At 40.3% G+C, this 13,087-nt stretch overlaps 2 protein-coding genes across 3 annotated transcripts in view; one reads left to right on the top strand and one right to left on the bottom strand.

Moving 5' to 3' along the window:
* The first annotated feature begins 6,528 nt into the window (after nucleotides 1-6,528).
* nkx2.4b (NK2 homeobox 4b) lies at nucleotides 6,529-9,744 on the top strand. Its single transcript, XM_037086311.1, has 2 exons — nucleotides 6,529-8,329; nucleotides 8,938-9,744. The coding sequence occupies exons 1-2, from the start codon at nucleotides 7,822-7,824 to the stop codon at nucleotides 9,615-9,617; spliced, it is 1,188 nt and encodes a 395-aa protein (XP_036942206.1). The 5' UTR covers nucleotides 6,529-7,821; the 3' UTR covers nucleotides 9,618-9,744.
* An 871-nt stretch (nucleotides 9,745-10,615) lies between these two features.
* Nucleotides 10,616-13,087, bottom strand: part of xrn2 (5'-3' exoribonuclease 2) — a 39,807-nt gene continuing 37,335 nt past the window's right edge. For both annotated transcript variants that reach the window (XM_037086309.1, XM_037086310.1), the window contains exons 30-31: nucleotides 12,834-13,017; nucleotides 10,616-11,004 (exon numbers count right to left, since the gene is read on the bottom strand). In XM_037086309.1, the coding sequence (XP_036942204.1) occupies nucleotides 10,942-11,004; nucleotides 12,834-13,017 (247 nt within the window). In that variant the 3' untranslated portion in view covers nucleotides 10,616-10,941. The remainder of the gene's footprint in view (nucleotides 11,005-12,833; nucleotides 13,018-13,087) is intronic.

Genomic DNA, 13,087 nt, shown 5'->3' with positions numbered 1-13,087 from the left:
AAAGAGAGAAACATTACATTTAAATATTCTCCATTACAAGTGAAAATCCAGAATGTAAAATACTATTCACGTAAAAGTAGAAATACCCATTGTTAAAAATACTGTATTATAAGTAAACATCCAGAATTTAACAGCAGCCGTAAGGTCACAAAGGAGGACAGCAAACCCAAAAATTGCAGCTGATTTTACTGTCATCGCTGAAGGAAATGAGCACAAGCTGTGAATGTAGAGACAGTAGAGTTCCTCCCGCAGGCGGAGGAAACTTCCCGTTCTACCTCAGAATATCTGAAAATGCAAACTTTTTCAATTTGCAAGTGTAACTGCAGGACACAGGAAGTCTCCTCCTTCACTGTAGCTTCCATTCTCAGTGTTTGATCGCTGGAGGCTTCAGGTTTCCACATCACACTTGTGCTTGCTGAATATTGGACCAGGACTGCTTGTAACGCTATTTGTGATGTCACAAATCGCGCCTATAGGCCCCGCCTCTTTAAAAAAAAAAAAAGATCAGATTTGCACACTCTGCACACACATCACATGTCTACACAGTGACCGTCCAACACTAATCTGTACGAACAGATAAATGTGAAGCTTTGTTAAAGTCTTGTATGGCTACCAAACAGCGCCATCTCAGGCTAACTGCTAGCTTTGGGAAAACTGTGTTGCCCAACGGGTAAATTTATGAATTTATTTTTTTAGCTTTGGGGAAGAAATTTTAATCTGAAGGTAAACATATTTTTTTCTTTATGTCTAGAAACTAAATAAACAAACTCTTTGCTCTCATGACGGAATAAACTGAATAAACAAAGTGACCTTATAGGACAACACCATTTCATACAGTTTTACTTTGTTTATTTACGTGGCGGACCCTGCCACCTTTCTAGCTTCAAACACTGTTCTGGGGACTGTATTTTCCTCTTAGAACAGCTTGCTTATTCACTTATGGAAAAAAATATATTTTTTTTATTACTGCCTCATTAATAGTGCAACTATTACAGTTCTGAGTTTGAATTTCTTCTCCAAAAGCACTTAGTGCCCCTTTAAGTTGTGTGTAAGCTGATGTGTGAAGCTGGGGTTCTTCACCTTCTCCTCCGTCTATAGCTTAAACTCTAGCTCTGAAAACGCGTTGCTGCGCTTTAACAAGAACAAAACGGATCTTCATGTGGAAGGTTATTTGAAGTATCCGAGCTCTGAGCGACTTCAGATTTACAATATTATCACATTAACTCGTTTAAACACTGTGAAGGATTTGATGAAGGCTCTTTGTCGTCATTAAAGCGTCTGATTCAGGAATGCGTCCGAGGTCGAGGACGCCGCTGCCTCAGACTTGAAAGGCGCTTTTCTCCTCTGATTTACATGAAGATTTTTCTTTATTGATTACAAATGAGGAAGAAGAGAGTTCGCTCACCTTCAGAGACAGATGACACCCGTCTTTACAGAGGGGAGCTCGGCGGCTTCAGACAGAGATGGAGCTGCTTTTTGACGGGGAAGAAAGACGCGAATGTTTCTCTAAAGGAAGGATCTTTTCTTTTTCTTCTTTGTGCTCAATTACTGCTCTGGTTTCTTAATGTTTAATACTTTCTATCAGTCTCCAAAAAAAAAGAAGAGAGGAGCCTGATCTGGCTCTAAAGAGATTGATGGAGGTCAAGGTTCTGTTTGGTCTGCAGGGAGTTGAGGCTTTATGGACGAAGAAAAAAAAAAAGGTTTAAATAGAGAAATATTTAGGCTTTTTGGAATAACATGTAAGAAACAACTGTGTCAGAGGAAAACTTTAAAAAAAACCCCACAGTGATCTGAAAATAACAAAAAGACATGACAGAGGGTGCAGGGCTGTAACATAGTTTCCTACATGTATTTATAATTAGTATGAATGCTTTCAGAGAAGTCTCCACAACACAGTGAAGAAAAAAGGCTAAAAATCTATTTATTCATTGTTCTGTTGAAAATTAAAAAATTGAAATGCTTTTTAAACAGAGCACCTCCAAAAACTGTTTTTTAACTGTTAGAAGTTAAGTTGAGATTTGACACATGATGCACTGTAAAAAGTCAGAATTAGACAAATGGTTCATGTGAAATCTGAGCCTGAATCATTTCTCAGTTTGTCGATACATCGATTCGGCAATTATTTCGTCGTTTACGTCATTTTTTTTTTTTTATACGATCATGACTGAAAAATTTCATGTGAGGATCTTTTGTCTTCAGTGTCAGAAAACTGAATCATTGTGAGGTAGAATAACACATTTGAAGACGTCACTTCAAGCTCTAATTAATTCAAACTACTGGCCTTTAACATATGACACATCATTAGATATACGCTCATCTAGGACATTTCTATGCATTAAACACTTTTACTTTAAATACATGAGTACATTTTCCTGATTATACTTTGACTTTCAAGGCCACAGGATTAATATAGGAACATATACATGAGAGTATCCCAAAATCATAAACTAGTTAGTTTTCATGAGGGTAAAGGCTTTGCTGAGAAAGTGAAGACACCTTCAAGTTCAATGAAATCACCGTAAGCACATTTAATGTCGCCTACAAACGTCTTCATTTCGAATTCAAACAGACTTTAAAACTGATATGTTGGCAACGCTACACCTCGCAGCAAACACACACAGTCAGTCCTTATAACTAAAATAAAAGAGGATCAAAACAAATGTAAGAGCGGTCCAGTTAGTTCTCACATCAAAATTAAAAATAATATCACTGAAACAGTCTACAGTTTTCTGTTTAATCAATTACAAGACACGTCACTCTGGGAAATAATGACATTTTAAGTGCTGGTATGCTGTTTTACTTTGTTTATATGTGGCGGACCCTGCCAACTTTCTAGCTTCAAAAAGGGATCTTGTTTTCCTCTGAGGAAAAGCTGGTTTATTGCTTTAAAGTAAAGATTTCTGAGTTTGTGTTATTACCTCATTAATACTGTAAATATTAAAATTCAGTGTTTGAATTTCTTCTCCAAATCGACAGAGTGCCCCTTTAAGTTGCTGTAAAGTTAATAGACAGTGGCAGAGATTCATTATAAATGTATGTAACATAGAGTACATGTAGTTCCTTTAATATTACAGTGAGATTTTATTGTACAGTTCTGCTCTCCATTATTGGCACCCATGAAGTTTAAGTAAATAATGTGGAAAATCTTCTGAGAAAAAAAAAAGTGAAACATTACTTTGCTATACAGAACTCGTGTTTGACACAAAAGAGCAAATGATAAATAACAATTTAAAATAATAAACAATGGGAGGAAAACAATAGAACTCACCTGTGGTAAATCCCAAACAAGAATTACCTGTGATACGTTGTCTGTGCCCATGTGACATGAACCAGCCAATGAATGATGACTTCCGTGCTTTAAAAAGCCATCTGTTATCCCCTGTTCCTTTGTCACAATGGTGAAGACAAAGGAGCTGTCTGAGGACATCAGAAGTGCGATAATTAGCAAACACGAGACCTCCAAAGGGTATAAGGCCATCTCCAAACACCTTGGTATCTCTGTTTCAACAGTGCCTAATGTTATGAAGAAGTTTGCCAAGCATCGAACTGTCAAGAACCTCCCTTGACGTTGGGGGGAGGAGGAAAATTCGTGTTCGAAGGTTGGTGCGAATGGTGGAAAAAAACACTACATCAAACATCCAGAGACCTGAAGGCCAACCTGGAACAGTCTGGGGTCATTGTTTCAACAAGCACCATGCGCCGAACACTAAACCAAACAGGGCTTCATGGGCGAAGGCCAAGGAAGACACCATTGCTGAGGGAAAGACATAAAACGGGACGACCAATCTTCTTGCAAAGAAAGAGTGGGAGGAAATACCAGCTGAGAAGTGCAAGAAGCTTAAAGATGGCAATAAGAAATGTTTGGAGGCATCACTGCCAAAAGGGTTTGCAAAGAGGGGTGCCATTATTGCTGCACATGCTGTTTTTTTTTTCTGTTTCTTCATTGAAATTACGATATGTAAGTTGAAAAAACTATTTTCTTTTTTAAATTACTTTGGACCTCTGATTTAAAAGATCTTAATGATATAAACTGGCACATTTCCATTTATTTCTGAAGTAATTGTAGGACTGTATGCACGCAGTTAAAAACATTCTCACATTCTTCAATTTATATAAAACCACAGTGAAACTAAAGAGAAGTGGAGCCAACACGTAGTCCCCATGGAACACAGTGAAGACGCACATGAACTGCACTTCAGCATTTTAATCCATATAATTAACCGGAGGCTCGTTAGTCATTGTATAAAAGACATTACACATTAGAACATGAAAAACCTGATGTAGTAACTTCAGAGCTGCAGAGGCACCGAGCATGTACACAGTGCACAAGAGTTCTGGTCTGGCCCCAAACTGAAAATATACTCCAAGTGTTTGAAGCCATGTAAAGAAGGACTACTACTACTACTACTACTACTACTACTACTACTACTACTACTACTACTACTACTACTACTACTATTAATAATAATAATGATAATAATAATAATAATAATAATAATAATAATAATAACAATAATAATACACTTTATTTACATACTGTAGCACCTGTAAAAACAGAGTTTACAACGTGCTTTGACAGGAAACAGGAAAACAATATAACGGAATAAACACTCACCAGTCGAGCCAAGCACAAGGAAGCAAAAACACAAAAAGATGATAAGAGTCATCACAAGTCAAGGGAGTAAAAGAGATTTAAACAGGCAACATCACAGAAAAACAAAGAAAAACACTGAGAAAAAAAACAGAAATTAATAAAAGAAAAAAGAACAAAGGATGATAAGAAGATGACAGATGCAAAGATTAAGAGTAATTCACCAAAGCGTCACAGCAGATCTGACCGCGGCGCTGCTGGGTCTGATACTGAAAGGCACTGATGGGACAGCTGGAACACATCTGTTACAGATATTACTAACAGCAGCAATTAAGTGGATTACAGTTAAAACCTGACATGGCAGCATACAGAATTTGGATTGAGAAGGTGGGAAAATACCTGATGGATCAAATAACGTCTCCAAAAAGATGCATTCCTCTATCCAAGTCTTACGCGCCTTCAAAATAAAACATTTATCTTAGTTTGCCCTTTCCTCCTTCCTCTCTGTGTATAAACACATGTTCACATTTTACTATTTATTTGCCTCAATTACTTTTTTTTTTATCATTTACCATATTTTCCTTAATGTCCACCCGTGTTGTATTCTAACCACTTAAAACAATACTCACTTAAAGTTTTTTTTTCTATGTCTTATTTTATCCTTTTATTTTCATTTTCATTACATTTTTGCTGAAATATGGGAAAGAAAAAAAAAACAGCAGGCAGAATTGAATCATATAGTCAGCAATTTTCTGATTATCAGAATGTGTTTTCTTTATTCTTAAAATCTGATTGCCAATAAAATAAAACAACTGATGTCATTTTGAAAGTAACCAGTACCTCCTGAAGTTATCAAATACATGATTTGGAGTAAAAGTACAACAGTTCCCTCCAAAGTGTGGTGGAGTGGAATTTAAAGTAGCAGAAAAAGAAAATAAAAAAACTCCATCTCTAAAATTGGACTTAGATCTGACTGAAACTAAACATTCCATCACTGCCTACATTAAAGTGTTAACGTTAAAATAAGACTAAAGAAAATCACCCTTCACTGTGATCGTGTGTAGAACACTTACCTTACAGAGTGGCTGTGGGGACATGAAGACAGCAGCACTGAGGCCTCAGCGTCAGAGAACACCAGCACCTCTGTTGGACCTGAGAGCCTGTGGCAGAGAGAGAAGGCCTGTCAACTGTGATCAGTCACCGCAGTATCGCGATAAACCTCCTGCAGGATGAGTCCAGCTGGAAACATCTGTGACCAGCTCCACGTCAAGTCCGTCTGGGTTCAGCTTTGTGTCGCTTCGGCCCGGTCCGGTCCGGCCCCTCCCGCGGCTGCAGCCTGATGACTCGTTGTCAGTCCGCCGCAGGAGAACTACACAGAGCACGTGGAGTGACGTGGAGCCGCAGGTCAGCAGGTGATTGGCTGCTCGGACTGTTTCCAGTGAAGCTGCAGGTTTAAAGGTGAGTCGGTGTTGATTAGAGAGGAAACACCTGCTGCTGCTCACTGACGACGCACACAGCGACTCAGACAGTTTAACATCAGAGGACCAATTTAATGCATGTATTAATACAACCAAAGTGATTAATGAGTAATTCAAATCATAATCATGGAGATGAAACGTCATGAATCGATGGATCAGTGACAGATTCATCACTCGAGGAATTTGAGGGATTTTGTGAATATTATAGATTTTAGTTTGGTTAAGTTTTGTTTTCTTTGTTGCTCAACAAACATCCAACTCAGTCTCATCAGTTATTTCTAAATCAGTCAATAAATCGATCTAAGAAATAATTTAAAGAGGTTAAAAAATGTTTTAAAAGTCACAGAATTCCTACAAACAAGTTCGACTTTTTTGATTAAAGGTCTGCGCTGTTTTATTTATTTATTTATCTATTTATTTATTTATTTATTTATTGTCTATATGGAGCACTTTGTGACGAAATATTTTTAACAATATTGAAATAAATTTAATTACTCTATCATTTATCGAGTATAAAAAAGCAGCTTATACAATTCTCATAAATCAATGTATTAATAATTAGTAAAGCGGACATGTGTGTTTGGTTCAGTTAATAAAACTGAGCGTGAATACAGACACACATGAAAGCAGGCAGGACACTTGGCAAAGTCCTTTGTTTTTAAAACCCAACACACACACACAAAAAAATGGATTAACAGAGACTAAATAAGTATTACCACACATAATTCGGCGATTTTTTTTTTATCGCCTCCAGAAATGATTAAATAGTAATTTTCGTGGAATTACAGACTGAAAAAAGAAACAAATGAACAAAAACGAAGTTCTTTTCAGGTTTTTACGCGTCAGGCCGATCTGGAACAGAGACAGAGAGAGAGGAAGGTTAGCAAGTCCTGAAGTCACAACACAGTTCAGAGTTGATACTGAACACAGATCTGCTATCCCATATTGAAATAATAATAATAAAAAAGATTGAACTGTAAACAAACTCAAGTTTCCACCAGCGCCACAGATGTAACTCAGCTGCTGTTTAATGGAGCAAATAAAAACGATGCTTCAGCCTCAACAGTCCTGAGTTTGGCCGTCAGCCCACCTCCTCATTTCGTGCGTAACTGGAAATGAAACCGAGCCCTGAAGTCACACAGCTGAACACAGATCATCATGTCAGTAAAGTTGTGGCGCAGATCAACTCTCACCTGGAGCGAAACATCCACATTGGTCTCGCTGCTTACATGACTAATACAGATCATACTGATCAAACAACAGCTGGATTATCTGACAGATGATCACTAAAAGCTGACTGCTGCTCGTTTAACACCAGCTCAGTGATCATCATTGATGAGGAAGATTTAATGTGATAAAATCGAGAACTTGAAAGAGTCTGAGGCTCCGTCGGTGAGTTTAGGAGAGTTTTCCTGATCCTCGCAGCTCAGAGCAAACATCACCAGCGGAGGAAGAAAGTAGGTCCAAACCATTCTCTCCTCTTACGTCTGTAATGTCAATTGGCATTGTTGGCGGCCCGCCGTGTCCGCATCGCTCCGCCCCTCCATGTGTTGGAGTCTGAGTCCGGCGGGATAAGGGCAACTCGTCTCTTCCCGCAGCCGATCAGCTGGACTTCTTCCCAGGGAGGCGCAAGAAGCAAGAAGCCGGAGGGAGGGAGGGGGACGCAGGCAGAGAGAGAGCCGCCCGGACCGGACCGACCCGACCACATCCAGCGCTGAGCACGGGGCGGGGGGTGGGGTGGGTGTCCGCACCATGTCCTTCAGCCCAAAGCACTCCACTCCCTTCTCAGTCACCGACATTTTGAGCCCGATGGAGGACAGCTACCGGAGGTTTGGAGGGATGGATCACGCCGCGGGGAGCCTCGGGTCCCAGCTGGGCGCCTACCGGCAGCAGCAGGTCCCCCAGCCCGGTATGACGCATCAGCAGCAGGCGCAGCAGCATCAGTCGCCTCACCTGCACCATCATCACCACCACCATCACCATCACCACCTGTCCTCCTCCACTTCATCCTCATCCTCCTCCTCTTCTTCAGCCACAGCAGCAGCAGCAGCAGCCGCCGCAGCTCTGGGACCCGGCGGGCCCTACCACGTGCCCCACGGGGTGCCGCAGTTCTCCGGGGCCGTCGGCGGGTTCTGCAACAGCGGCATCGGGAACGTGGGAGACCTGCCGTCCTACCAGGAGACGGTGCGCAGCGGAGGGGCGGCGGCGGCAGCGGCGGCCGCGGCGTGGTACAGCAACCCCGAGCCCAGATACCCGACGAGTAAGAAGTTTTGGCCCCAACAGTTTTACGCACAAAGAGTGATTTCCCACAGGATGGATACAAAACACAATGTGGCTAAAAAATAATCATTATGAGTTTCAGTGTTTGTGTTCGACACTTAACTATGACTGTTAATGAAATATTTCAAAAAGAACGTTCATCTTTATTATGTTCCTGTGTGAGGACTTATAACAGGCCTTTTTCTGGATTCAGATGTGACTCTGAATCACTTCGACTTAACATGTCTTGTGATTTCAAATTAAAATCACTTAAATAAGTGAATTAACTCTTTAAAGTCACATTAAGCATTTGTTTTATTTATGGACTGCTCATATTTTAACATTTGATGACGGGACAGAGGCCTCAAATTAATTAGCCATTTAATAATAAAAAAAAATCGAAATTTCTCCTGTACTTTTCGTCTTCTATAATTTCAATACATGTTTTTATGTTTTAAGATTTATTGAAACCATTAAATTCAGAATTCTACTAAAAGACAAAAAGCTGTTTTGTGATAGATTTAATGATTTGATTTTGGCGAAGATGTGAAATTAAGCGGCGGGCTCGTTACTTTTCATGTTTAAACACTGGTCATTTTTCCTGTCAAGTTTCCAGATTTATGGGCCCCTCCGCCGGGATGAACATGTCCGGGATGGTGGGCAGTCTGGCCGGGATGGACTCCACCAAGTCCATGGTGTCGCTGCACGCCGCGCCGCGCAGGAAGCGGCGGGTGCTCTTCTCCCAGGCGCAGGTGTACGAGCTGGAGCGGCGCTTCAAGCAGCAGAAGTACCTGTCCGCCCCGGAGCGGGAGCACCTGGCCGGGCTGATCCACCTCACCCCGAACCAGGTGAAGATCTGGTTCCAGAACCACCGCTACAAGCTGAAGCGGCAGGCCAAGGACAAGAGCTCGCAGCAGCTGCAGCAGGACGGCGGAGGCGGAGGGAGCGGCGGAGGTCTGTGCGCGACGAGCCACCGCTCCTCCTCCGTGTCGCCGGTCCTCTCCAAGAAGAGCTGCCGGAACGACTCCAGCGGCTCCAGCCAGATCGGAAACCGACAGGGCGGCTCGGGAGAGGCCTTGAGCGGGACCCCGCAGCAGCATCAGCATCAGCAACAACAGCAGCAGCAGCAGGTGAACCATCTGTCCTCCACGGACGAGCTGGAGGATTTGTCCCCGAGTCCGCCGCTGGGACTGCACGCTCAGATCAACATGACGCAGACGGACGCGGCGCTAATCGAGTACACAAACAGCATGATCGGCTCCAATTTACTGTACGGGAGAACTTGGTAGGGACACCGAGAGGGACGACGGACCGGATCGGGCCTGTGGGGCCCTCATTCCCGTGTTGGATTTTTGAGAGAACCCGCTGCAGGACAAAAAAATTAAAAATAAATAAAACAAAAACAAAACAAAAAAAAACAGACTCGTTTTCTTTTTCTCTCCGCGCGTAAAGTTATGGTTCCTTTACGCACACAGGGACTCAAGAGACACTCGGTGGTTTTGAGCAACAAGGCGCGAAAATAAACTGTATATTAGAGCCTGAACCTGTTGAGAATGTTATTATTTTTCTCCCTCTGCAAAAATATCTGTGAAGTCTTTTTTTTTGTTATCGACAGCTGCTGGAAACAAACCCACTAAATCTGATGTGAGGGGATTCAGGATGAGGCACGCGCCTGTGCTTCCCGTTCATTTCTACGACTGATTAAATTATTGCAGGTTTATATAGTATATATATGGGCTGAAATCTACAGCTACATTTTCTCGGTTGGAATTAAACGAATTGAGAAATCTTTTCAGTGGAAGTAATGTCATCCGATATTCTTTGTCACCACTGGTTTTTATTTGTTTTCAGTATTGAATAAATGATATTTTCATTTTGGATATTTCGATGGTTTTTCTTTTTGTGCAGCGTGAAGCAAAATCGTGGTTATTTTCAGTGTTTTTTTAAAAATCTTATTTAAATGGAGTTTGGTGCAAAGACAACAGTTATTATTTGCAGCAGGCAAGAAGCCGCAAAATCAACAAGAATGTGGCTATAAACGGTGGTTTGGGGCGCAGCAGTGACGCGTAATGTACCGGAACAGTCTGAAGAATCCCTATATCAAACCTGAATTTAAAAAAAAAAAAAAAAAAAAAAAAAATCATTTTGTTAGGAAATCTCGATTCCATTTGACATTTATCTAAGTAAAAAAAAATAACTGACTTTTAAAATGTTTTTGCTTTTATATTTTAGTGTGAAAACCCCCCAACATTTCCTCACAGCCAGGAGATTCCTCCCGTAAAACAAATACAATCCAACATCAACGTTTTATTTCATTTTTTTTGTTCAGAAACACGTGAACATTTCGGAGATTTCTCTCAAAAAATAAACACAGCGGACACTTCGTCCTTTGACTCACTTGTATTTTACAAGTTTTACAGGCCTTTCATCTTAAAAATCACAAGTTACAGCATGAAGTTTTTTTTTTTTGAAGTAGAATAAAAAGAAACAAAAAATTAAATTGTACAAGAAGACAATTAAAAATGAAAAAAACACATGACGTGTCTCCCCCTACAAATATTCGCCCCACTAACCCTAAACCCCACGGTCCCAAAGTCCAACATCACTTGGAGTTTAATTCCAGTGATACCGGCTGGATGGAGGAGGAGGAGGGTAACTTCTGCCAGAGCTGTAGCCCTGAAACACAAAGAAGTCCTGCATTAAATAAAAGCTGCAGGTCCAGCAGATGCATCTACAAAAACATTATCAGTTATTCATATAGATTCAATTTATGTCTAACAGTGACTTAATTTTTTAAAATAATTCTTCGTTTTCACCTTTTTCAAATTTTAAGATCAAATCAGCTGTTTTATTTCTCAAAAACAGAACAAAAAGCATGCGTACAAACTTTAAAATTTACCAACTAACACTGCTGTTATAGAAACAAGAAAACAAACGGCCATTTTCTCAAATTTGTATTTCAATTTAAATATTTCTAATGTGTTGGAGAGGTCCATGAACCTTTAAACAACAGGCAGGATTTAAACGCCTTTGTCAAACTGATCACTTTATGAAAATCTTTCATTTTGTCTATTGGAGCATTGTTACTCATCGGGTCAGTTTATACAGACTATATCAAAAATAAATCACTGCAGCCACGTTCTACTGAACAACGGTCCTTATTGTGTGGATCATTCTGCAACTTCGTCTTTTCTTTGTGTCAAACGAAGAACTAACCAAGCAACTGAGGAAACGTCCAGGGAAATTATTTTGTAATATTTGTGGAACTGAACGGTTTTAAGTTTACAGAACATGTTTTCTCAAGTTTAGTTAACTTTCATTTGGTTTCACATTAAAGACGACTTAAGTTTGGTTGAATAATAAGTCTATTTGTCAACTAAAATTATATAAAAGGCAGCAGCTAAAACAGCCCAATATCATAACATTGTTATGTTTAATTTTTTCAAAGTAGCATCACAATCTAAATCTTATTCACCTCCACTGGTTTGGGTTGAAGGCTGATACCCTCTAAAAATTAAATATGAGAAAACTTAAATAAATAAAACCAAAACGATCTTGGACAGTGGAGATAACTGAAAAAACAAGGTATTTTAGTCAACAGCCTGATGGTGTTTTAATTGAATAAACCAAACAAAACTGAAATGTTTGAATTTTACATTTTAAACAGTGAACTTCCTCTCTGCTGCATCAGTAAAGTCTAAATCAAAGCTGAAGAATCATCTGACAAACACAACACCGTCCATCAGATATTAAGCCCAACTAGAGTTAACTTCCATTTTGATTGTTGATCAACCAGAAGACAGTCTGTTGTGTGCCGATTCACAAGTTCAGCTCAGGGATGTTTGAGTCTCGTCAAGGTCAAATGTCTCTTTTATAGAAATAAATCATCATAATCTAAAGAAAGAACTGACAGATAAACTGATAAAAATAATACACACCCGATCCTCTAAAATGCAGTTTAAAACCAAGTTTGCATTAACTTTTTTATCAGCTGGAAAAAAGGATAAACAGAATACAAACTTGACATTGTAATTAAAAAAAGCTTCCAGAAAATAGATTTTACGCCACTAACGACACAATAACCTGAAAGGAATTTTAATCTGAACAAAACAAGTAGAGTGAGCTGGGAAGAAATTTAAACTACGACTTAAAAAACATCCGGTGCAGCCACATCAGACTTGAGCTCTTGCCAACTTTTATGAATTATGTTTAAAAAAAAGACTGACTGAGCGGAGGTGATGGAGCTTTAAATGATCAAACTGAATGAAAAAGCATCCCCACGCCTGCGAAAAACCTAGATTCTTGCACAGATTTGTGTTTAGAAATTGTTTTTCAGTCAGGAAATAAAAGTTTAAAATGTTTGAGCTTTTGGAAATCTGAAGCAATTTAAAATAATTTTTCAAGTATGATGATCACAAACACAACACGACCAGATATTTCAAGTTGAAGAAGAAACTTAAACTCCGCCCCCCTGGCTCACCAGGACAGTTTTAAGGCGTATTTACCTGATGCTGCTGTCCCCGATTGTCCCTGCGATCGTGCCAGTTGTCTCTCCGCTGATCGTAGCGCTGCTGGTAGCCGCCCGGCCCGGCCCCTCCCTGACCACGGCTCGCGTTCTGCTGGTACGCCGACTGCTGCGACTGCATGGCCCGGTCCCACCCGTGACCCCCACCTCCGTACTGCTGCTGCCTGGAGATACGAACAAATCACATCCGTCAGCCTCTGAAAAAGCCCCGTCGAGTGCTCTCCAACAAGGTCT

This window comes from Acanthopagrus latus, chromosome 22 (assembly GCF_904848185.1).
Source record: "Acanthopagrus latus isolate v.2019 chromosome 22, fAcaLat1.1, whole genome shotgun sequence".
NCBI lineage: Eukaryota > Metazoa > Chordata > Actinopteri > Spariformes > Sparidae > Acanthopagrus > Acanthopagrus latus.
The sequence above is the reverse complement of the archived record's forward strand: the minus strand, read 5'-3'. Positions and strand labels throughout refer to the sequence as shown.

What these genes read in the sequence shown, in the direction of transcription:
- nkx2.4b (XM_037086311.1), top strand. Translation starts at nt 7,822, where the DNA reads ATGTCCTTCAGCCCAAAGCACTCCACTCCCTTCTCAGTCACCGACATT. An exon ending in CGAGCCCAGATACCCGACGA is followed by an intron (nt 8,330 to 8,937) that starts GTAAGAAGTTTT and finishes TTTCCTGTCAAG; the next exon opens with TTTCCAGATTTATGGGCCCC.